Genomic DNA, 26,331 nt, shown 5'->3' with positions numbered 1-26,331 from the left:
AATTGTAAAGTTTTGAACTATAGTGTATAGTTGAAAGCTTATGCCAGGTTTTCCTGTTCCCTCTCCACCTCCTCCTCAAGTCATCTGTGGTGGGTGTTAGTAGAGGTTGCAGACAATTCTGAGATGTTTCACATGCCCTTTTCAAATGCAAAATGCCTCACTTCGAGAAACTATTCCAATGGAAAGTTGGTATTTGGTTAAGTTATGGACAGTATTTTTTATGGTAGATTTTTTATTTTGCTTGTCACAGCAGGCCTCTTTTTATCCTTGTGTCATTGGTAATATCAGTCATAATTGTCTGTCCAACATTGATGTCAGTGCATTATAATGTATCCCAAGGAACAAAATATTAGCAGAGATAAAAGTTGTCAGCTCTGGCTACTTCTGAATGTCTCTTTATAACAACTATGTTTTCTCCTGACAGTTCAGTGTTTTCATTGTTCTTCCTTTTTTTGAAAAAGGAAGATGAGATCTAGGTAATCTCTCTTGACACATCCTATCTTGCTTGACAAATTACCTCTCATTGAAATTAATGAACCTTCACCTCATTGGTAACCCATTCCCCCCATTTAATAACAATCTGACTGAATGCTGGACCATTTCCAAATTGTCTTTTTTATATATTGGAATATAGATTTTCATTTTCATCACTTAGAAGTCTGATCACATTGTATATTGAGTCCTCATGTCCTTATCAATTTATTTCTTAATGCTTAACAAATATGGCTTCATTTGTCAGGTTTTAACAGAATTGATGGTCATAACTGAAAATAAAATACAGGTTTTACATTAAAGTTCTTCTTCGTGTGCTTGCTCATGTCCATTCCACTATAGGTGTCTGCACGCCTTATAAACCTTATGGACGGTCAAGCTTAAACATTCATATTTTCATGTGTAAAAAAAACAAGGTTACTTACCAGTAACGAATGTTCTTCAAGATGTGTTGCTCATGTCCATTCTACTATAGGTGTCTGCACGCCTCTGTGCACGGTTACCCGGAACTTTTTTCCCCTTAGCAGATCCCGTAGGGCTGGCGCGGGTGCCCCCTGGAGCCCCATTTACATGCCGCAGTATATGAGGTGCTGCCAGCCCTATGCCCCCTCAGAGCCTTCTTTCCGCCCCGGACGGTTGATGGAACTAGCCTTGCTCGCAGCAAGTACTATTCCCCTTGTTTGAACTTGTTTGATAACCGAGCGTGGCCTCAGTGCAGAGCGCACCGCCGGCACCAGCCTCGACACGGCACCGTGCAACATCACCGGCACCAAAGAGGAAGAAGCAGCGTGTGGAGTGTGGACGCTCCCCTGCGCCGTCAGTATGGGCAGGGTCGAGTACGGAGATGCACTGGATCCGGCCTGTCGAGTCTTCTCCGGTGCCTGCATCTCTGGCCAGGGAGCCTCCCCTGACTCCTGGGAGTGGGAGAGTGCCCCAGCCGAAGCCGTCAACACCGGAGGCTTTTCAGGCGGCAAAGGCCTTGTTGGCCTTGCCCACGCCACCTCCGCCCCTCCCTCCGCCAAGGGAGAAGGGGCTGGTGTCACAGGGGAAACCCACATTGGGTCCCCCTGAATGGCGGTGGAGATCCCCGGTATGGGGAGGTAGATCTCAGGCTGGACAGTCTCCAAGGGTAGAGCAGAGCCACTCCCCCAGCAGTTGCTCCAGGTTGGTGTCGTCAAACTGACCTGCTCTGGCACAGAACGTGGAGTCTCCCTCTCGGCGCCGATGTCGATCCTCTGCACCGGAGGCAGCGAATGCCAGGAGGCAGCACCGGTTGAGGTTTGCCAGGCGGCGCTCAGACAAGTCCCGTTCCAGATCCCCGGCACCGAGGAGTTCGCCTGCACCGAGGCCGCACAGAACCCAGTCGTTGTCGGAGTACCCAGCACCACACAGTCCACGATGTGGAACCCGGTCACCGGAGTCCAGCTCGGCACTGAGAAGTTCGGGGCGGTGCCGACCTCGATCACCGAAGATGTCTGCAGAGCTGCAAGGCAAGTGGCAGCAGAAATCATTGGTACTGAGACGATGCTCTGGTACCTCTAGCTCTTCAGAGTGCACTTCTGTTTGTCGGCACCGCTCGCGGCGACAGAGGCAGTCCTCATTGTCTCCAGGTCAGAGGCATCGAGAGGGCGGTTCCCGGCACGGCAGGGCGCCCAGGACCGAGGATGTACACAGCATTGCCGTTCCAGTGACTCGGGGTCTCCCGGGGGGTCAGTCATCGGGAGAGCTAATGCCCCCACAAAGTGTCACAGCCTGTGGCGCAGTCAGCCCCGGGTTGGCCCCAGGGTCAATGGCTTTATTGGGTCCCGTGGGGTATCCAGATGGGGCTGGGGCCTCAATCCATTATGTCATCGGAGGTACAGCTCATGCCTCTGGCATAGGAGAAGTCCCATAGACATCACTCCTCAGACGAGGAGTCGGACCCCATGGAGGGACCCTCAACGGGTGCAACCCTTCGCCAGGAGGGGGCGCACCCACAGGACGCGCCTCGGCAGTCCTCTTCCTCCTCACTGGACGAGGCAGTCTTCTGGGACCACTCGGCACTACTGGAGGATTTCAGGGCGCACCAGGAGCTGCTCAAGAGGGTGGCCTCCAACTTGGGACTGGAGTTAGAAGAGGCCAAAGATAGCCTCTTTAATGTGCTGGCGGCAGCTGCCCCAGTGAGAGTGGCCCTCCCAGTCCACAAAAGGGTCCTTAAGTTTGTAAAGGGCCTGGGGCAAATCCCTTCCTCGATTGCCCCCACATCAAAGGTGGCCAAGAAAAAAAAAGATGTCCCAGCCAAAGGGTTTGAGTATTTGTTCACTCACGCTGCCCGGGGAACCCTGGTGGTAGATGAGGCTAACCAGTGAGACAGGCAAGGTCAGCCAGGTTCCACTCCCAAGAACAAAGACAATAAGAAGCTGGACTTGTTTGGGAGAAAGGTTTATTCCATGGCAATCCTGCAGCTCAGGGTTGACAACCATCAGGCCCTCCTGGGTAGATATAATTTCAACCTGTGGGACTCCATCAGGCGGTTCACTGAGGCCCTGCCCCAGGACCAGGCTGCAGACTTTAGCACCATCATGGAGGAAGGAACCACGGTAGATAGGGCAGCACTCCAGACGTCCTGTGACACTGCTGACTCGGTGGGCAGGGCCATAGCCTCCGCCATCAGTATGAGAAGGTGCTCGTGGTTCTCAGACCAGACTGTTGCGAAGTTGCACCGTCTGAAGGACTCCAGGGCCACGCTTCGCTCCCTGGGCCTGTACACGCCCCAGTTTTCCAGGCGTCAGTCACAGCCCCAGGCACAACAGCAACCAAGGCCTCCTCCCAGGCCTTTTCAACCCTATAAGAATAGGGATAGGAATAGGGGATTTAGAAGGAGAAATCAGCCCCCCAGCTCGTCCTTAGCTCCTCAGTAGGGGCCCCCCCAGGAGGTTGGGCAACCAGAGGAGACAATTTTGATGGTGCGCCCGAGGGTGGCGCCCTGACTGTTCTCCTGGATCCGCCCCACCCCTTCCTAAATAGGTTAAGGCCTTTCTATCCCGAATGGGCAAAAATTACTTCAGACCGTTGGGTCCTTGGGATAGTCTCAGGGGGCTATGCCTGAAGGGGGGTCTGAGACCCATATTAGACCTGCGTTGTCTAAACAAATATGTCAGACGACTCAGGTTTTGCATGGTCTCCCTAGCCTCCAACCCTGGACGCTTCCCAGGCCAGAGCCTTCCTGCCTCAGCCATGTTTCAAGGCGATGGTCTCTATCATCTCCCAGCTGCACCAGTGCCCCACGACAACAGTCAGGCACTGCCTACAGCTGTTAGGCCACATGGCAGCATGCACCTACGTGCCTCAGCCTCAGACCACTTCAAGCATGGTTGGCTTTGGTATATGTGCCAAGCAGACACCCATTGGACCAGGTGGCCACAATTCTCCCACCCGTCTTAGCCTCCATAAACTGGTGGCGGACTCCCAGGGCAATGATGAAGGGCGTTCCATTCAGGGAACTAGTCCCGTCAGTCACCCTAATTTCCAACGCGTCGGATGTAGGATGGGGAGCCCACATCAGCGCCAACCTAGGCACCCAGGGGCTCTGGTTGGGGGAGAAGAGGCTCCTGCACATCAACATGAAGGAGATGAGGGCTATTGCTTGTTAGTCACCTATAATGGAATGGACATGAGCAAGCACTTGAAGAAGAAAACAAGGTTACTTATCAGTAACTGATGTTCTTCGAGATGTGTTGCTCATGTCCATTCCACAACCCACACCCGGTCCCCGCTGCCAGAGTTGGCAGAAAGAAAGGACTGAGGGGGCATAGGGCTGGCAGCGCCTCATATACCGCGGCATGTGCGTAGGGCTCCATGGGATGCTGGAGCCGGCCCTACGGGATCTGCTAAGGGGAAAAAAGTTCCAGGTAACCGTGCACAGAGGCGTGCAGACACCTATAGTAGAATGGTCATGAGCAACACATCTTGAAGAGCATTCGTTACTGGTAAGTAACCTTGTTTTTTTTACACATGAAAATATGAATGTTTAAGCTTGACCGTCCAAAAGGTTTATAATAGTGATTGCGGACCTATTAAAATCCTTTGTCTGCAGTCACACCTAACTTGTCTGCATCTTGAAAGATGTAGTGGTCAGATAAAAAGTACTTTTCTCCTCAGGTTTCCAGTCCCAGTGATCCCAGAAGGCCTTATCAAACAGGTTGACTTTCAAGCCAAGAATAACTCAGTTAATTTTATTTAATGGGCTGGGGTTAACATTTTAGACCAGGAAAATGTTGAGATCTAAGATCTCTAATTTATCAACATTAGGGACAGAGTTGTTTTTTTACCAAATTGAGATATATGAATAGGATCAAATGGAATCATTGAATTACTAGACGTACTCCTGCTTTGTATGTTCATCAGCTTGCCATGGATTTAAATTATAAGAAATGTTAATTGTCTAAGTACATATTTAGAGCATTTCTGTATGAATTTGATCTATTTAGCATTAGGTGAGCAGTTTAATTATCTTAATAAAATGTCTGTTAAAATGACTGACCAAATACAATTGCAATGAAAATGCTTTCCTGTTAGGCCAGTTATCACACTCAAAATATACCTTTAACTCAACTAGAAATATTATAGGCAGAGCTAGTGTTGATGCCTTTAGTTCTTCTTTGAGTGTTTGCAGGTGTGTATTGGACTCAAGTGTGCACATGCCCAGTGTGTTGGAGCTGGAGAACTTTGTGTAGTAGTATGTGTTGGAGTGGCGCATGTGCCCTGTGCTGCCTCAGGGCCTCTCCTGAAGCTATATATAAAGGTGGTGCTGCCCCTACATCTCTAGTTGCTTCTCACTACCCATAGCCTCAAAGGTGTGAGCTATATGTTTTGTCCTAAAGATAGTGTTCTGGGCTGGGAGCCAAGAGATCGTGAGTTGTAATTACAGCTGTTCCAGTGACTGGTGTTGATAATTCCATACTTTTCACAGCCTTTATTGAGTAAGATTTTGTGCACTTTCTTTAGGAGGCAAGCAATAACATTTTCTCCATTGTACAGATGGGATAACTGAAAAGTTGCAGTAGGATGCACCTGACAGAGCTAGGAATAGATCCCAGCTCTTTAATGTGACAAACCCTATGCTTCCACTTGCTATGCTGACTTTCAGAATGAATGTGCCAAATCTGTGCCTTGGCTGTTTGTAATCATTAAAACACACTCCCTTTCAGAACCAAAAATAGATTGAATTTCCTACCTTTCCTCTGCTATATAGCAAATAGTTGGGTAAGCCACTGGCAGACTAACATTTCTCCCTCTTGTGGTTGGTCCACATAAAGGGTAACAGCCTACTATTGCTACCAGCTACTCCATTAGGTCAGCTGAGAAGAGGTTTGTGTTGTGGATCTAAAGGTCCTAGCTTTCAACTCTGCTGATGAGACAAGCATTCTACGTAAAAGGGCTCTCTCTATCTTCCTTCTGTTCAGCTTTCACACCTCTAAAGCGTTTTAATGTTAAGCATATATTTTCTATTAATGTCAGTTATGCTTAAATTAACCTAATCCTTGGCGTTTACTGGTTTCAGATAGTTGTAGAAAGTTATCTATTGCACCTTATTCATCATTTAGCCAAGCTATACACGTTTGTTTTAAAACATTTAATTCTTATGAAAGGTGTTGTAGTACTGTCCCTGACTGTTTTCTGCTTTATCAGTGTAAAAGAAGCAGCCTTCAGGTTTGATTGGGTGGTGGTAGTCACTTTAAGGCCTATTTGTGGGGAACTAAGAACAGCCTGTGAGAGAGCCAGGCAGGGAGGAATTCCAAGGAGAACATCCCTGGGAGTCAATGCTCTATAAAGGACTGGGAGAGCAGCCAGTGAGTCTGGGGGAGCATAGGAAGAGTCCTTGGGAAGGAGAAATAGAGCAGGCTGAGGCAAGGGGTGGACAATGGGTGGTCAGAGAGTCTGAGCAGAGCCCCCGAGGGGCTAGACCTGAACCCAGGGGAAGAGCAGTGTTGGAAGAGAAGACAGATGCGCAGGAAGGAACAGATGTGCCAGGCTTAGGGCTGGTGTGGAGACTCTTTTGGACAAAGCAGAAGACTTGGTAATGGAACAGCCTGCATTTAAACGACAACTATCAGCAGACTGTTCATAGAATAGTTCAGCAGCTATTGTTGTCTAATTGAGTATGGTAGAGTGGTGGGATGAGTAAAGATAATATATTGCATAAATGCTTGAACAAAAAGGCGGGTTTTGCATTTGCTTCTGAATTCTGCATGGCTAGCAGTTTTTCTTATTTCATCTGGTAATGAGTTCCATAGTTTTGGAACTCAGTCTTGGGTCAGCTTTGAGAGAGTGCAATCATTCCATGATTTTCAATCAAAAATAATTTTTTTCACTAATTCTTTGACCATACTTCTTACCATTCAAGTAGCTGGAATATTTTCTTTGAGACATGAGTAGAGAATATCACTTCCTGTGTAATATTGAGTCTTGGATCAGGATGTGGTATATATTTTTAATGTATTTTGTTCCTGATACAGTCAGCCTTTGAGGCTTTCAGCAGTTTCACACTCTGGCTATCTGATCTTTTCCTCAGGCACATCACCCTGTTTGACAAGGGCAGTATAAATGTCAGCAACTTCTTGAGGAGAGACTTCCATGTTCTCAGCACCAGAACTATTTCCCAAGTATATTAGGGGATGTTTAGTGGCTAGAAAAGAGAATTGGGAGTCAGGGCTCCAGGTTTTTATTCCTGCCTCTACCATTTTCTTGCTGTGAAGCCTTGGGCTAATCACCTGCCCCTTAAATATATCAGTTATATAAAATGGGTATAACACTTAACTACCTCCAAGGGGTATTGTGAAGTTTAATATCTGAAAAGTGTTTTAAGATCTTCAGATAAAATGCTTTGAAGAACTGCAGAGTATTATATTAATCCAATACAAGCAAGGTTCTCAAAATAATCTCCATTGAAATGTGTAACCATGCTGCCTGCGCTTCAGCGAATATGCTGTCATCTTAAATAAACCAAAGATAATTGAGCTTCTGGACTGGTTGTCAGTGTCCTCAATTCATCCTATGCAATAGTGAGAGAAGGTTTTCTTACCTAGCAGTTGTGCTACAGTACGGGGCTTAAGACGGCAAACAAGGGAGTCAAATATAGGTTTAGATATATATGAAGATTACAGAGTGAGTGTATGGTTAATTCTGAATATGTGGGTGTTTTATTTTAATATTTATGCACCTTTTACCTTGATAGCATGGCAACTGCCAACCACATTAAAATTCTTAACGTTCACCTCCACTATGCTCCATGATTTCCTGGATAGTAATGAAGACGTTTGGGAAATCATGAATTTACAGTGTACTTCTGAAGCCAAGAGTCTAGACAGCAGATGGTATGGATAACGTTAGTCTCCCAGGCTAGTCAAGTTTCATTATGGCCTAAGATAAGGATAAACCACAACTATGCGAATAGACTCCCTTCTCTGAATTATCTCTGCCATTGCACAGGAAAAGGAGGAAGTAGTAAAAGCCGAATAGGAGTTGAAAGCAGTTTGAGAGCTCACTACCTTTGAATCACTATGTTGAAAGTCTTGGCAGAGATTGTTATGCCAAATTTCTGGCACATGAAAATTGTGAAGATGAATTGGCTTCACTGTACCTTGTATTTGCTTTGTCAGCTGCTAACTAACTTCATCTGTCCACAAAAGTGCTTGGACATTCCAAGAATATCATTCCTTTGAGAAAGAGGGTTTGGAGTGGAGAATTTGGGAGAATAAGAAAATAGATACACACATACATTCCAGATCGTTGGGTGCTCCCTCTTGACAAAGATTGGCAGGTAGCTCTATGAAAACACAGGCTCCACCCTTCTTTTTTCTCAGCAGGCTCTGCAGTCAGTAGCTTCCTTACCAAGAAAGCCCAATGTGCTTGATTTAACACAAACTACCAAAGCTAAGTTAGATCTCAGAAGGTCTCATTTTTATTTCTGTTTAAGTAGCAGTGTTCATTTATGATCCTGGAGCTAGCTATTATATTCAAATGAGGCCCCAGCTGAAGAGGCTATGTGTAGAGTTTGGAGAAGGTGTGGCAGATATCTCTAAATAGGTGCCTTGCCTCTTCAGTGGACATTTGTACCTTCTTGTTCTACCCACAGACCTAGTTTAATCTTCTTTGGACAGACTTCAATTTGAGATAAATGTGTGGCGAGGGCCCTTTCATGTTCTGCCCTTTCATGGGTCCTGCGCCCTCTTCAGCTATGCTGGCGATACGCCTAGGTGGAAGCGAAGGGGGGCCCGGTCCCGCCCTCTGCCCCGGGCCCCGACCCAGGGACCTGTGTGGAGTAGTCTCAAAACTGCTCAATCCGTGACTTACTCCCTTCCCTGGGTCTCCTGTCCTTGGCCCCACTGCTCGCGGTCCTCTTCCTGGAACTGGGTGGGGAGGGGTTCTCCCTCAGGCCCGTGTGCCTTGGATCCCTGGCCATGCCTGGACGGGCACCCCACTTGTCTCTGGTACCTTTTGGTTTGTGGTAGCAACAGTGTTTGCTCCAAGTCCTGTAGCAGCTCTGCTCCGCTCCGCTCCGCTCCTCCTCTTAACTCCCCTTCAGCTCTTCCCCCGTCTGCCTGACAGGGAGGCTTTTAACTGCTGGGGCAAGCTCCTTGATTGGCCTCAGCTGGCCTAATTGGCCTAATTGCTCTGGACTAGCCCGAGCTGGATCACCCAGGGAACAGGGATTTGTTGATCCTGGGGCTAATATAGATATCCTTCACTACTCTCCTGTAGCCATCAGGTCTGGCCCTGTCACACATCCTCCTCCCCGCTCAATCCCACCAGGTTGGGCAACATGGGACGTCATGCAGTGAACCCGGGACAAGCCATCCGCATTTCCATGGAGACTTCCAGCCCTGTGTTGTATTGTGAATCAGAAGGGCTGGAGGGACAAGAACCATCTGGCCCCCTGGGTATTTTTCTCACTCTTCTGTTGCATCCACTGGAGAAGCGCATGGTCGGTCATGAGGGTAAAGTGGCGTCCCAACAGGTAATAACAGAGGTCTTTCATAGCCCACCTGATGGCGAGGCATTCTCTTTCTATGACCTCATATCTCTGCTCTCTTGGGAGAAGTTTTCTGCTGAGGTACATGATCGGGTGCTTTTCGTCCCCTACCCTCTGTGACAAGACTGCCCCCAGGCCTATTTCGGAGGCATCGGTTTGCAATATAAATTATTTTGTAAAGTCTGGGGCGAGAAGTATGGGGTCACTGCAGAGGGCTGTCTGTAAGTCTCCGAAGGCTTCTTCTGCCTCGGGGGTCTATAGCACCCTGTCTGGACCTCAGGCCTTTATCAGGTCAGTCAGAGGACTGGCTCTGGAGGCGAAGTGGGGGGGATAAACCGCCGGTAGTACCCCACCACCCCTAAGAAGGCCCGGACCTGCTTCTTTCGGTTAGGTGGGGGCCAGCTCTGGATTGCTTCCAGCTTGCTTAGTTGAGGCCGTACCACACCCTGCTCTATGACGTATCCGTGGTACATAGCCTCGGCAAGTCCTATGGCACACTTGGCAGGATTTGCGGTGAGGCCAGCCTGTCTCAGGATGTTCAAGATCCCTTTCACCTTCCGCAGGCGGGTTTTCCAGTCTGGGGTGTGGATGACCACATCATCCAGGTATGCCACGGCATATTCGGCCTGGGGCCATAGCAGCTTATCCATTAGGCACTGGAAGGTGACCGGGGCCCCATGTAGTCCGAAGGGGAGGACAGTGTATTGGAACAGCCCGTCTGGTGTAGAGAAAGCGGTCTTTGCCTTTGCCTCCTTTGCTTTGCCTTGGCTCCTTCCCAATATCCCTTGGTCAAATCGAGGGCGGTCAGGAACCGGGCCTTGCCTAATCGGTCCACGAGTTTATCTATATGGGACATGGGGTATGCATCGAACTGAGAAACCTCGTTCAGTCGGTGAAAGTCATTGCAGAACCGTGTAGTGCCGTCGGGTTTAGGCACCAACATGATTGGGCTAGCCCACAGGCTATGAGATTCTTCTGTGACCCCCAGCTCCAATATCTTTTCTACCTCTGCCTTAATTTCCTTCCTCTTAGCCTCTGGAACTCTGTAGGGCCTCATCGTGACCCTGGCTCCGGGGGTTGTGATGATCTGTGAAAAACCTCCGTTGTCCATCCCGGCTTAGTCGAAAAGACATCTTGATTCCATTCTACCGTCTCTGATGCCTCAGCCTTTTGATTCGGCGTTAGGTCAGGGGATATCCTTACTGGCTTGAGTGGTTCTATTGTCTGGGATTGGGTCATATATACTTGTCAGGCTTTCCAGGGCTTAAATAAGTTGATATGGTAGATTTGCTCCTGCTTGCGGAGCCCCAGTTGTTGTACCTTGTAGTTGGTTTCCCCCACGGGCTCGATCACTTCATAGGGTCCCTGCCACAGAGCCAGTAGCTTACTTTCCGCAGTGGGTACCAGTATCATCACCTGGTCTCCTGGCTGAAATTGCCGAACCACGGCTTGGTGGTTATAGTAGACTCGCTGGGCCCCCTGGGCTTTCTCTAAATGTTCCCGTACAATGGGGGTGACTCGGGCTATTCGATCCCTCATCTGAAGCACGTGGTCGATTACATTTCGCCCTGGGTGGCCTCCTTCTCCCAAATTTCCCTGGCAATGTCCAGAATGCCCCGGGGTGGCATCCATACAGGAGTTCAAAGGGGGAGAGAGAACCCTGTGGAGGCCTGGCGAACCTCCCGGATGGTGAACATGAGATATGGCAGCAAGGCATCCCAGTCTTTCCCATCTCAACTCACCACCTTCCTTATCATGGCCTTGAGAGTCCTATTGAACCTCTCCACAAGGCCGTCGGTCTGAGGGTAGTAAACGGAAGTTCGTAGGGTCCATATGTGTAGCAGAGTGCATAAGTCCCTCATCAGTTTGGACATAAATGGGGTCACCTGGTCCATCAATATTTCCTTGGGTAGCCCCACCCGGGCAAAAATCCTCACCAACTCCATCGTAATCACCTTAGAGGTAGTATTCCGTAGGGGAACGGCTTCCGGATACCTGGTGGCATAGTCGAGGACGACGAGGATATATTGGTGCCTCTGGGTTGTCTTTTCCAAGGTACCCACTAGATCCATGGCGATCCGCTCGAACGGGACTTCGATGATGGGGAGAGGCACTAAAGGGGCCCTGAAGTGGGGCTGGTGGCTGTGTAGCTGGCACTCGGGGCAGCTCGCACAATAGCGCCGAACTTCTTCGTGTACACCAGGCCAAAAGAACCGCCTCAGGATCCAGGCCAGGGTTTTTTCCATGCCTAAGTGTCCTCCAAAGAGGTGGCTGTGAGCCAAGTTCAACACGGCCCGTTGGTGCTTGTGGGGCACCAGGAGCTGTGGCACTCTTTCTCCAGTCACCTCCGTGACCTGATACAGCAAGTCCCTCCTCATCATAAAGTATGGCCCTGGTCACCGGGTTTTTCCCTCTACGGGTACCCCATCTATCTCTGCCACTTCCACTCGGGCATTGTCATATCTTGGGTCCTCGGCCTGATCTCAGCCGAAGTTCTCTCGTACCAGGCCGAGTTGTCCCAGCTCCGGTAGGCCCATCTCCTCCCTTTCCTGTGGGGTGGAGAGACCTAGCTCGGGGCCTGCTTCGGGTTCTTCCTCTCTCGGGGCAGCTTCTCTAACTGCGGCCCGGCCCTGCCTACCTACCAAGGCGGGTTTTATGCCCTGGGACAAAATCCTGGTACCCAGAACCTTAGCAGCCCTCCTCTCTGCCCTGGTCTTTCAGCCCGCCCCAGGAGTTGGGAATAGATCCTGGGTGATCTCGGAGAATATCGGGGGGTGTCTATCGAGGGGAGCTAGTCCAGTAGTTTCAGGGCCCTCCCCTTCTTCCGAGCCCTCCAGGGGAAGTAGAGTTCCGAACCCCGGAAAGTCTCTTCCTATGAGGATAGGATATGGGAGCCGGGGAACCACCCCTGCTGTCACCCTTGTGACCCCTTCCTGAGCCTCAATATTCACTGGGACGGTCAGGTAATAGCTAACCGCCCATGGACGCACGTCACCCCTGTGTGCTTGGCCTGTAACAGTCGGCTATGCTTCACAAATTTCCCTGAAATGAGGGTGATGGTGCTCCCAGAGTCCACCAATGCCAGAGTCTCAACTCCGTTTACTTTTACGGGCCTTGTATATTTATGTGGGGTTAATGCTACCCCTACAAGGTGGATTAGGCTTCAGGAGTCTGCCCAATGCCCCAGGTTACACTGCATGGGCTCCTCCACATTGGGACATAGGGCTGCTATTTGCCCCCACTCTCCACATGCATAGCACCGTTAGGGAGCTCGGGGTACCACTTTATCCTTTGGGCTAGGGGGTCTGCCCCCATTTTCTCTGCCCAAGTGGCCTCATCTCTGAGTAGCTTCTGGTGGGCCCTCCTTCTCCCTCGTTCTCCACCTCATCTTCTCCAGGTTCTCAGTGGTCCGGGCTTCAGGAACTGGGATCAGTTGTTTGCCCCAGGGCAAGTCCTCTGTGGCTGGCTGGGAAAGACCTCTGGCCATTACCCGTCGTTCTACTAGGGCAACTAACTCATCGTAGGACAAGGGGTCATTCTGCCCATCCCAAGCGCGGAGGTCTAATGGTAATCCCCTCATGTACCGGTTGATCATGAGAATTTCTAGGATTTTCTCTGGTCAGTGGATCTCCGGCTGCAGCCACTTCTGGGCGAGGTGGGCGAGATCAAACAGCTTGCCTTCCTGATACCTCCAGTCGTGGCACTTCTGGGCCCGCACAGCCGCAGTCACTCCTGATCGAGCCAAGATCTCCGTTTTCAGTTGTTGATAGTCGGCTGCCACTGCTGCAGGTAGGTCATAGTAGGCCTTTTGGGCTTCTCCACATAGAAAGGGGGTGAGAATACCAGCCCACTGGGCCAGGGACCAAGCCTCGCGTGCAGCTATCCTCTCAAAGGTAAGGAGGTACGCCTTGACATCATCCTCAGCTGTCATCTTTTGTAGGTAACTGGTAGCCTGTAGTGTGCGTGTTCTGTCAGACCCCGGTGTCTGGGGGGTCAGGGCCTTCAGCTGGGCCACCACCTCTCGCAAGAGAGCCCGATCCTGGTTGGCCTGGTTGATCAGCAGCTGGTTGGTCTCCTGCTGAAGTCGCACCGATTCCTGTTGGGTGGCCATCTGGGCCCTGGTGGCCTCTTGCTGGGCTGCCATGGCCTATATGAAGGCCTTTACTACATCTTCCATTATGGCGGAAGGAGGGAAGGAAAATTCCCCTCTCCCCCCCCTTTTTTTTAATTGTGTCTCTCAGCTGCTGCATACTGATCCCACTCCTGACACCAGTGTGGTGAGGGCGGCCTGTTTTGCCCTTTCGTGCATCCTGCACCCTCTTCGGCTATGCCGGCGATGTGCCTAGGTGGGAGCGGGTGGGGGGGCCTGATCCCGCCCTCTGCCCCGGGCCCCAGAGTAGTCTCAAAACTGCTCAATCCATGACTTACTCCCTTCCCTGGGTCGCCTGTCTTTGGCTCCACTGCTCGCGGACCTCTTCCTGGAACTGGGTGGGGAGGGATTCTCCCTCAGGCCTGTGTGCCTTGGATCCCTGGCCATGCCTGGACGGGCACCCCACTTGTCTCTGGTACCTTTTGGTTTGTGGTAGCAACAGTGTTTGCTCCAAGCCCTGTAGCAGCTCTCCTCTGCTCCGCTCTGTTCCTCCTCTTAACTCCCTTCCATTAACTGCTGGGGCAAGCTCCTTGATTGGCCTCAGGTGGCCTGATTGCCCTGGAGTAGCCCCAACTGGATCACCCAGGGAACAGGGATTTGTGGATTCTGGGGCTAATATAGATACCCTCCACTACTCTCCTGTAGCCATCAGGTCTGGCCTTGTCACAAATGGAATACATTGTTAAATCAGCTAGTGATAGTAGAGCAGGAGACTTTTCCTTTGGTCCCACAGTATGCCATGAAAAGGAGTCTGATTTCCTAAAACAGGAAGTGCACATAGAGCTGAATGGCTCTAAGGACATACGGTTTATGGAAAAACTTTTCTTTATGGGAGGAGGAAGGGCAGAACAGAGGCAGACATTGGTAGTTGTGAAAATCAAACACTCTTTTGAAAACGTAGTCCTGCATTTATAAATCTTGTCTAGTCTATTACTAGAAATGTTTCTGATATGCTCCAGTAGATGGAACTCTAAGCACAGTTATTTTTTAGTCCAGCATCTGTATTCAGCTATCTTAGGGTTTTTACATAATACACATTATTTACATGATACAAATAACTTCATCCAAGGAAATAGGATAACCTGTCATTTTATTTACTTGATAGATCATAATGACATCTATTGTATAATGTCATATAAAAAGTGAAAATGGATGACTCTGTAGTTAGGTAATAGAATACAGAGCATTTTATCTAGTAATAAGTCACTTGTTCAAATCTAAGCCAGATTCGTATTGAACAAGATCAGTGATTTCTGTTAGCTGTACTTTGAGTGGTGTGAGATGCAATGGTGACATCAGTTAACTTTTCGCTGGGCACATCCATATTGTAATTGCCATACTATTGGTAGACTTATTTGAGAAATCAAGGATTGAAGGTACCAGGAGACTGAATTACCCCGTTACTGCTGGAGGTGGTACTTCCAGATCATGGATATGAAAACGACACACTGGCAGTACAGTGTGTTATTCTATTGCTGCCTCCTGAAACGTGCCTGGTCTGTTGACAGAGATTTAAGGCATCAAGACTATCAGTTCAGCACATTTTATGAGCACTAATTAAGAGAGATAAAATGAAAAATATGTTATGCCCTAGTGTAGTTTCTAACAGGATTGATCTACTTGGTTTAGGGAAGTTGGTGTTAATATTGGCATGCTTTAAAGCTGTACTTTAAGGACAAAATTTTCAAAAATCTTCAGCATCCACAACTGAAGGCAGATTTTTAAGAGCTCAGCTCTTATTAAGGGTATGTCTACTCTTAAAACACTAGAGTGACGAGCACAATTGCACCACTGTTGCACTTCATTGTAGACACTACCTATGCCACGGGAGGGATTCTCCCATTGGCATAGGTAATCGGCCTCCCTGAGAGGTGCAGGGAGAGACCTAGCACAGTCTACACTGGGGGTTAGGTTGGTATAGCTACATCTCTCAGGGGTAAGGTTATTCACACCCGTGAGAGACATAACTATACCGAAGTAAATTCCTAGTGTAGACCCAGACCTAAGGCCCCTAAAAGAAGTGGCAAGGTTTTCAAAAAGGCTCAGTTCCTGTTGAGAGCAATGGATGTTGCTGGCCACTGAGCTCTTTGGAAAATCTAGCCCCAAAAGTAAAACACGTGCTTTGGCTTTCAACTGCTAATATGGCTATTTTTGTTTTAGTAAACAAAACGAATTTTGAGTCCTAAAAAAGCAGGAAAATGGTTCAAAATTGATAAACTTTTATTGTTTTTACACACACAACTTACGAACATAAGAACGGCCATACTAGGTCAGTAATCGATCTAACCCAGTCTCCTGTCGTCTGACAGTGGCCAGTGCCAGATGCTTTAGAGGGAATGAACAGAACAGGGTAATTATTGATCCATCCCCTGTCATCTAGTCTGAACTTCTGGCAGTCAGAGGTTTAGGGACACTCAGAGCATGGGGTTGCATCCCTGACCATTTTGGCTAATAGCCATTGGTGGATCTATCCTCCATGAACTTACCTAATTCTTTTTTGAACCCAGTTATAGTTTTGGCCTTCACCAACGAGTTCCACAGGTTGACTATACATTGTGTGAAGAACTACTTCCCTTTTTTAGTTTTAAACCTGTTGCCTATTAACCCAATGATCATCCAATGAAATTATGCGAAGGAGTAAATAACACTTCCCTGTTCACTTTCTCCATACCATTCATGATTTTATAGACCTCTATCAACCTCACCCCCTTTAGTTGTCTCTTTTCTAAACTGAACAGTCCCAATCTTTTTAATCTTTCCTCATATAGAAGCTGTTCCATAACCCTATCATTTTTGTTGCCCTTTATACCTTTTCCTTTAGAGATGGGGCAACCAGAACTGCACACAGTATTCAAGTTGTGGCATACCATGGATTGATATTTTGATACTTTCTGTCATATTATCTATTCCTTCCCTAATGGTTCTTAACATTCTGTTTAGCTTTTTTGACTGCCAGTGCACATTTGAGCAGATGTTTTCAGAGAAAATCCTGCGGTGCTGAGTCTGAGCCCACGTCAGCTGACTTGAGTTCACAGGGATCAGACTGCAGGGCTAAAAGGAGCAGGGTGGCCTTTCCCACTTGGGCTAAAACCTAGCAAGAGGGGATGGTCTCAGAGTCCAGATTCCAGCCTGAGCGGAAATGTCTACATTGCTATTTTTAGCCTTGCAGTCCAATTTATGTGAATCCAAGTCAATTGATCTGGGCTCTAAGACTCAGTGCCACGGTGTAGACATACCCTTAGTCCTAAGAGGGACATAACTGATTCAAGTGCATCATGTAAGCCTCTGGAACAAAGTATCTTGTTTGAGTAAGGACCTGGGTGTATTCTATTGATTTTATAGTATGTTCCTTTGACAAAGAGGAATAACTTAAGAGTACCTCCCTGTAGCAAGGGATGGCCCAGTTTATGGACTAGAGTGGCAACGGAGATAGATCCTTATTTGTTCCTGATCTTTTGGACTGCCTTTGGACAAAAACGCTTTTTGTGTGTTGGTTGTGACTGAGTAAAAACTCGTGTGTGTGTGTACAATCATCTGGTATGGTGGTCATGTGCTACGTTTGGGGGCAGCCAACTGAAGTGCTCTCTGATCTGCCTAAGCCTCATTTACATACCCTAATATCCCACAACGAAATTTTTACTATAAATTTGAAGATTTTCTTCTATGAGTAGGTTTTTGCAAGGCGAGAGTTGTATCTTTAAATAAAAACATTAACGTCTCCTTTAAGACCCATGTTATCCTTGTACGGATTCTGCAAAATTGGAAAGAGTCAGATGAAGGAGCATGATACAATGATTTAAATGGAGTTCTAAAGTACTTTAAAATATCTAACAGCATCTTAAACATCTAACTCAACTCTTAGACTTAATTCTTGTCCAGAGTTACACAACATCAGCGTTCTCTATCTGCCTAATAGAAGACAAGTTATAAAATTACTTTTGTGGCGCATGTACCATTGGTTGTATGTCAGCTGGATGTTATGTTGACTTCATAACAGTTTTTTTAAGAAGGTGGTGTATGAACAATAAAGTCTGGGACCCACTGGTCTATGTTAAGCTGTCTGTCTATTTCATTTTATTCCTCAATCTTCATGCTGTTGAATTCACTAGTTGGTGGTTTCTTACGCTAACTGTAGTAAACATGAAAGCTCCTCTTCAATACTGCAGTTGTATGAAGAGTTTAGTGATTATCAACCAGCTGTATATGAATGTACCTAAGCCTACATGCCTAAAATAAAAGGGACAGATAGGAAAGAAGCAATTGAATGGGCCAAGGTAACAAATATTTTTAAGTAAAGTGTAAACATCGTCAAGAGTTAAGTAACATGGTAGAAGATGTTGTGGTCATCTTTAAAGACTGCAGAAAATCAGTTTCCTTAGATTCTTCAAAGTCACATATGCCATTGAATGGAACTTTGTCTATTGAAGTGGAAAAGCAGAATAGAGTTTGATTGTGCAAGTGAAATATTTCCATTTCCATTGTCATCAGAACATAGCCACAGTGGTAACTTAAATCCATGTCCTGGGTTTCCAGAAGTTCTTACATTATTCACTTAGGAGCAATGAGTCATTTCATCCTTAACACCCCAAAAGGCAAAGATCAACTGGTTATTATTCCATAAAAGCAACAGAAGGCGAGGTCTGCAATTGATAAATTGTATCCTTCCTTTATGCTAACCTCACCTGCATTGTAACAAAAAATGGGCAATTTAAAGAAATTAAAGTTAGTTAAATATAGAAAAGTTTTTCAAACACAAACAGTTGGTGAAATTTTATTGCTGACAGCGGGGACTCCCCTAGGATGCAGTAGTCTTTACATCGAATAAACCAAGAACCCTCTCTTATGTCTCAATAAGTGCCAAGTAAGCTCTGGAGCTAATTATTCAAAACAAATTTACAATTAAGCTTATGAAGGGGGACTAATTATGCAGCCTGGTAGGGAAAAAGTGCTGAAGGAAGGACAAACCTTGAGAAGAATGTCTGAGGCTCCCAGTATTGGCCCATAAAGGACAATTAAGTGATAATTGCAACGGTCTTGCTGCACCTAGCAAATGCACCCTCATTATTATTATTATAGCTGATTGTATTAATATTGGTAAATGCAAACACTGGCTTTTTGAGTAACTAGAATTTGTTGTACACTTTTATGAAAATTCTTAGCTAAGACACAGTGGCAGTTTTGGGAGTAAGTTAATACCCATCTGTCATAGCTGAACAAATATTTTAACTTATAAATGAGGCTCTGTATATTTTAAGGGCTAAATAAGTTTTGCTCATGTTGAACATTTACTTTTATTTGGTACTTCTTGTTCCTGTTTTGTTTTGTGTATTTTTGGCTCAGGATCTTTTTGGAGCTGATAGATTCCAAGGCTGGGAAGGGACTAATGTGAACTAGTCTGATTTGTCCTGGTTAAACTTCAAATAAAACAAATGAAAGTGTAGGTGGATTAGTCTCATCCAATCATAATCTAGGCTAACTATTACTTTACTCTCCCTAATTTAGTCTTCTGCTTCAATAAAATGACTAGTGAGGGACATCCTCAACTTGGTCATTGAATGGCCAGACTACCAACACTCTCTAGATACAAAATGAAGGACTTATTTTGCTTTCTGAGTCTGACAGAAAATGAAAAAGGAAACAATTACATTTGTACTGTAACAATAATACCGCTGGGGGTTTTTCACCTTCCTCTGTAGCATGGGGCACGGCTCACTTGCTGGTGGATTCTCTTTACCTTAAAGTCTTTAAACCATGATTTGAGGACTTTAATAACTCAGCCATAGGTTAGAGGTTTATTACATGAGTGGGTGGATGAGGTTCTGTGGCCTGCATTGTTCAGAAGGTCAGACTAGATGATCATATTGGTCCCTTCTGACCTTATGAGTTTGCATCTCTGTTTTCCTCAAAACAATCCAATTCTGGTCTTGTAATTTATCTACTAGGGGATCAGAATTATTACCTCAATGTCATTCCCTTTTCTGTATTTTAAATAAGCATCTGACAAAGTGCCAAGCTTGATTTTAAATCTCTTGGATTTACTTAGTCTAATTTGTGATTTGTTATATTCTGTTTTACACTAAGAAACTAGGGGCCATGATCCTGCAAACAATTAAGCATATGCTTAATATTACATACATAAGTAATTCTTTTGATGGCGATTGAACTTCTTCACCAGTGCAAAGTTAAGCTTGTGCAGAAGTGTTTGTGGGATTTGGGCCCAGACCAGCTCCTAAATCATATATGGGCATTTTGGGGGGAAAAAACCAAAAACAAACCCAAACACCCCAAAGATTGTCATTCCAACATATCTGGATATAATATGTTTTTAGAGTATTTTTCTAAATAAAATCAAGTGACTATGCCATTTGTCTATTATAAATATTCATGTTCAGAATTTGAATAAATTATGCCTTTCCAGAACAGGTTATTCTGAAAGTTAGAAAACAAGAGAATGCAAAGATATGGTCCTTCTACCTATGCCTTACCAACAATGTTAACATTACAAAACCAAAACACAGACTTTAGAAAATCAAGCAGTACAGGCCTAATCTTTGGTCCCTTCCCTGAGATGTCCTTAGGAAGGTCACAGTATTTTACATCTTCATTAGTATTTTTTGTCCAGCGTGGTCTCTGCCAGTAAGCAACAAATACTTCTCAGTTCGTTGATGCACAACTCACTTTGAGGTTCAGTTGGACTATGAATAGTTGTCTTGGTTTGGAGTTGTGTGCAGGGACAGTAGAGTCCAATTCCTCTTTGTATTCCAACGGGTTAAGTGTATGTGATTGTGTTTTGTGGGAAGTGTCACCTTAAGTCTGCATTTCCTTGCTTCTTTTCTAGGTTGTTTGGGTTTTGGGACTCAAACGCTGACATTCTGGAGTAGCAGTCTTGTTTTGATCCAGCAATTGTAACCCCATGTCAACAAGGATGTTAACAAGTGAATTTACTCCCTTCCCCTGTTCCTGCCTTCCCCCCAGAAAGTTGGGGTAGTGAGGGAGGGCATGACTGAGGGCATCTGGTCGGGAGGAAGTGCTCCCTTAGTGTCCCTCATCTGTCAGCACAGCCTCCTCTTCTGGCCCCTCTATGCCCATCTGTTAGGGTTGAGTGGCCAACAGTAGGAAGGAAGCTAGTGGTGGAGGGGCTGCGAGGAGCTCAGTTACAAGCGGGATACAACAGTGGGGTGGGAGAGGAGCTGTGCTGTGCTTACCTCACCTCAGGGTCCAGGTAGGGGTGTGGGGTGGGTCCGCTGCACTCCTCCTTTCCCTGTAGTGGCAGGAAAGAAGAGCCCTGGAATCCCGTCTCATTGGGAACTGTGTGGCTGCACCCCTCAAGGGGTTTCTGAATCCTGATTGAAAAGGGCTGTAGGGCTTCCCCCTTCCTTGTTCTTGGGGGAAATGGAAACCCTGAGTCTCTTCTCCATCTGTCACAATTAGAGTAAGTTTGTTCTTGATGGTAACAGTGAACTTCAGGAGGGCATGTGAGGGAGGCTGTGCCCGGAAGGAGGAATTTGTGTGAAAGGGAATTGGAAGTGAAATGCATTACTGACAGAGGAGAGAGAAAGAGAAAGGAGGCAGTTACCAGACCTCTGGATTTTAGAGAGGTTGCAGAATCTGCTTTAAATGGAACCCATGCTGAGGAGAGCTTGGAAAGACAATGGCTCTTTAAGTGCTACCATTTCATCCAAGGAAAGAGCCTAACAACCATTGCTTATCTAAAAATGTTACACCCAGCACAGCATTGGCCTCCAGACCTGCAGAGTCCCTCCTATATGTCTTCCTGGTACCCTCCAGGACCTTTACAGAGTGCTCCTCACTTAGAGCAGGAGGTGGTTCTGATGTAGGATCTCTGCACAGCTTTGGAAGGTTCCTTGTACCAAAATGGGCAGTCGCCTAAAGAGCCAAAATAACATTCTGGTTTGGAAACTGAGACACCGAGATTGTGAGTTGGCTAAAGTTGCTCAGGAAGTCTGTGGTCAAGCCATGAACTGAGATGTCCTGAGTCCCAGTCCAGTGTGTTAAACACACCACCATCCTTCCTACCTCTCGCGGGGTGTGGAGGGGTGTGGAGGGGTGTTCCAGAAGAGCAATTTTTCCACCACCTCTAAAAATTCTGGGTCAGGTTACTTCCTAACATCATAAAGGAAGTCTGAGGTAGACCACTGCATTGTCTCAGCCACAGAGACATAGGCCATATTTAATTTCTTAAACACCCTGAATCCTTTAGTGCCCAGAGTCGCATCCTGTGGTTGTTGCTTTAGGGTAATTCAGCTTTGACAGATTCAATCATAATGTCTATTGAAGTGAGTCTTGGGTCTTTCGTATTAGAGTCCTGGGTTCTAATCCCAGCTGCTTTAGAAGTGATTGCGCAGCTCTCGTTTGCAAAGTAAGGGAAATGTATGTTGCCTTCCCCTACAATAGGGATTTGAAACTGTGGTGGTGAATAGAGCTCCCAGCCCAGTGAACGTCCCTTAGGCTCTAGTATATATTGTGGTGGAAGGTGTCTTTCTGAGTTTCGTCAGGTGTCTGTGTTGCTGGCATTTCATACATCTCTCATAGTAACCTAGTGCACCATTCTGTAGAACTAAAAGGAAAGTCTAAGACATTTTTGGATTGTTATATTTTGGTGCTGGTTCTTGGTGCTGGACTCCTTCTGTCAGCAGGGAAAGTTCAATGGAATGTTTTGTGGGTACTGCCTATAATTCCCTTTCCTGATCTCTGTGCAAAAATGCATTAGAAGAAAGTTAAAGTGTTAAATAGGTCATTTTATCTTAGGAACCCCGTGATCAAATGCCTACAGACTTGTTCCGCAAACTTTGCCCCAGGCCTAGAACTAGTATACAAGTTTTCAGTCTGATTATGTATGTGGATTTTAGAGCATCACCCTGTTGCAACCCTAACTATGGGATGGCTTCACATCCTTCTGCCCACATAACATGGTGCATCGAAAGTGAGCAATGTGTGTATTAAAATGTGCACTAAAAGTTCAAACAGAAATTACAGCTCTTCAAATAATTTTCAGTTGTGACTACACAAAATACATAATCCCACAAATTAACAAAATAAAGCATAAAATGAATAACATTTAAAGGTAAAATGCAATGTCACAACCAGGAGTGATTTTGTACCAACAACTGACAGTGGTTGTGGGAACCAGGAGATTTTGGAGCTGTCAAATGAATAGGTCTAACGGATTTCATTAGAGGCTAATCTATTTTTTTGTGTAAATTTTTTGTGAGAATATTTCTATTGTGAATGTCACTGTGGTATCTGGACAATGTTTCCTTGCAGTTATGAAAAAAAATACGCAATAGTTCTGCCTTGCTATCCCACTGGCTTTTTTAGGTTATGATATGGTCAAGTGGGTGAGCTGTAAATTGCTATAAGATTTATCGGCTAGTTTGAATGAACTAAATTCTATGCTTTTTGTATTTCAGGCCAATTGTAGAAGATTCATTAAATGAGTCATCTTCCCCATAGCCTCACCAGCAAATTGGAGATCATCTTACATTGGATATTGGGGAATTCTAAAGAATTCCCTAATTACTTTTCAACTGGAATTCCCTTCAGGTCAGGGAATATATTGTTTCATGGACATTGAAAAGAGAGCTCTTTGTCAGCTGTAAATTGTAAATTTATGTAACCATTTGTGTATCACAAGTCATTTCTGGTTTTGTATCAATAAAGAATAAATAGTGTAAGTGGGAGCCTGAAATTTTTTACTTTTATAGTGCATTCAAGAATGCGTTTTCTGGCATTTTATGGGGTTTGTTCAGAAAATCCAGATATCTGTATGAAAACAGGCAGTGTCTCACTTGTAGTATTCATTGAAATCTGAGCTACGCTGGTGAAACTTTTCAAGGATTCATCAAAAGTGCTCGGCACAGGTCTAACTGCACCTATTTAAGTCAGTGGGAGTTTTATTGTTTAAGTTCAGTGAGAGCAGAATTAGACTGGTGCTGTGCACTTTTGCAAATCCTGTCCATAAATGTTGTGATTTTAAATTCTGAAGGGAATCACTATTGAGACCCAGGTGGTCTTGTGTGTCTTACAAGCATCCCAGAATCCCACACCGAAAGGTGAGCTTCATAGGATTCTTCCCATTGCTGAGCTAGGTTACAAATTTAATTAGATACTGCTGCATAATCCTGTGCATTTACTACTCTCGACTTGAAATAGCTGACTGGTCACTTGCATCTCCTTCAGCATCCTTTCTTTGCAAGATGTTCTCTGTTAGCTGGAGACAGTGATCTCTGAGCATTACCCACTATGGCGGGTCTCAGACAGTTATCAGAGTGAAATAAAATGAAAGCACCTCCTTTCCTCTCAGGAAAAATGGTCCATTAGTTTTTCATTTGCCAGAAGCATCAGTTTTTAATATTTTTCCTTTTCTTTTATCTCCCAGGAATATCAATCTGCATAGATCTATTATTAATACCACAGCAAGAAGTGCAGCTTCTAAGAAATCTTTACTATAGGTCATAAAAGTCAGTTTCCCCAGGAGCAATTTAAAATCTGAATTGGGTTCAGGTAAGCTGTGAATACTGCTGGGTTTAAACAAAACATCTTTGCAGCTCTTGGCTAAGGCAGTGTTGTCTAGTGCTTTAGAGCTGGGTGTCTCAACAAACGAGGGTTATGGTACACTGGAATCAGGAGTCTGATTACAGCTTGTGTGGATGTACCTGAGTTAGCTTTTTCAGGTACCACAGCAGCAGGGGTTCCAGGCCTGCTAGCCACCCAAATAATTATCCAGGGCTCTGGGTGGGCTTGTACAGCCTGTGCTGGAGCCCTTGCTGTCACAGCTTCACTGCTTTGGTACTCGTCCTACCTAAATCAAAGTTAGCATAGGTATGTCTACATGAGCTGCAGTCACGTCCCAGGATTGCAGTGTAGGAGTGAGAGAGAGAGAAACCTTAGTGCTTTTCGAATGGGGGGGAAGAGAGAGGAAAGTTTCCCTGAAGGGGTGACCTCTGCTCCAAACCACTATGTAAAACGGATGTAGAGAAGCGTGTGGGAATCTGGTCTTTAGCAAGGTTTTCTAAACTAGTTTAGTACCCAGTTCACCCCCTTTCACACTGCCCAGGAAAATCCCTGTTGGCATCCTGGCAGCTAGAACTTCATTTCAATGCATAGTTCTGGCTAGCACAGTTCCAGCGCTTGTAGATCCTGATCTCACTCCCTCTGAAGTAATTGCCAAAACTTCCATTGACTTCAGTGGTGCAGAATCAGGGCCTACACTGATGGTGTGTTTTATTTCTTAAAGCCTACCATTGTAATATGGATTTCTCAAACACAGGTGGAGAATTGGCTCCTTGTTTACAATAACTATACACGTTATAGAAAATTGAAGGAAGAGCTGGGGTGACTTCCCTGTCTGAGAATATACAGCATCCATGAGTTGAAGTAATTTTAATTGATCTATTCCAAGTACTGTGTTCTGATGAATTCTCTGAATTTTAGGTTGCTTACCCAAAGTACAGAATCAAGAATGCCTCTGGATTTTGATCAAAATAGAATTTAAAAATAAGAAATTGTGGAAAGTAAAATAAAGATTGGTGAGATGGTGGTTTTCAAAGTGACTAAATCAAATTACAATATATCAATCTTGTCACTAAGGGGTAAACATACTCCCATTGGGTGACATTTTCAAAAGCACTTAATTCCCAGTTCCAAAATTAGCCTAAATCCCATTATATGCAATGTTGTTGTAGCCATGTTGGTCCCAGGAGACACAAGGTGGGTGAGGTAATTAGAGTATTAGAGTATTACCGACACAAGGTGAGTGAGGTAATGTCTTCTACTAGACCAGCTTCTGTTGGTGAGAGAGACAAGCTTTCACGCTTACACAGGGATCTTTTTCAGTTCTGGGAAACCAATACAAGATATTACCTCACCCACCTTGTCTCCCTATGTCCCATTGCAATTCACCACAATGGTTTAGCTAGTTCACTTGAGTTACTCCACTGGATCTATCTCAGCTTGAGTGAGAGTGGAGTCAGTGACCACATTGCAAAACAGCAGTGGAGCTACACAGTGATTGGATTAGCAGCTGGTGAATTAGTGTAACAGCCACCCTGCATTACTAACTCAAGATTGAGCAGCACTCGAGCTCCATCCCACCCCCAATCCTTCGGATGGGATAGCTAGCTTGAGCTTAAAGCGCCCCGTAACTTGAGCTAGAGACTTTTGTGTGTGGATGGGAGTCAGGTTAGGGGCAAAACTTGAATTATAGTTCAAGCTGACACTGCAGTGAAGACAGCCCTTCGGTTCCAAAGTGCCTGGGTCACATCTGAAAATGGAATGTCACATAGGCATATTTGAACATTTTGTCCTTTATCTAGTGTCTAATTCTGAAGGTTTGGTGAAACTAGAGAATATACTCCAGGGAACAATCCTGCCCTGTAGGGGGATGGACTACATGATTTCATATGCAGGTCTCTGCTTTCTAATTGTCATGAACTGAAAAAGCTGAACATGCATTTCCTATGCTGATTAGATCCAGTCATAAGCTCACGATAGGGTTGCAGTCCAATAAAATATATCTTGTGATGGAGTATTGTGCGTATTGATCTCCCAGACTTCTCACATTTTTGCAGACATCCATCTTGGATGTGGATCAGCTGCCTTAAAAGAATATTATATCCTTATAATCTTCATATGACTCTTCCCCATCTAGCATCTT

At 45.7% G+C, this 26,331-nt stretch overlaps 1 protein-coding gene across 3 annotated transcripts in view; it reads left to right on the top strand.

Annotated features, from left to right (window-relative positions):
- Positions 1-23,347, top strand: part of CENPC (centromere protein C) — a 67,141-nt gene extending 43,794 nt beyond the window's left edge. For all 3 annotated transcript variants that reach the window (XM_067557353.1, XM_067557354.1, XM_067557352.1), the window contains exon 19: positions 23,087-23,347. In XM_067557353.1, the coding sequence (XP_067413454.1) occupies positions 23,087-23,129 (43 nt within the window). In that variant the 3' untranslated portion in view covers positions 23,130-23,347. The remainder of the gene's footprint in view (positions 1-23,086) is intronic.
- Positions 23,348-26,331: the final 2,984 nt, after the last annotated feature.

The sequence above is a fragment of the Emydura macquarii genome, unplaced genomic scaffold (assembly GCF_026122565.2).
Source record: "Emydura macquarii macquarii isolate MOO-44397 ecotype Brisbane River unplaced genomic scaffold, CSIRO-AGI_Emac_v2 contig_1790, whole genome shotgun sequence".
Classification (NCBI taxonomy): Eukaryota; Metazoa; Chordata; order Testudines; family Chelidae; genus Emydura; species Emydura macquarii.
This window is presented reverse-complemented; position numbering and strand designations above follow the sequence as displayed.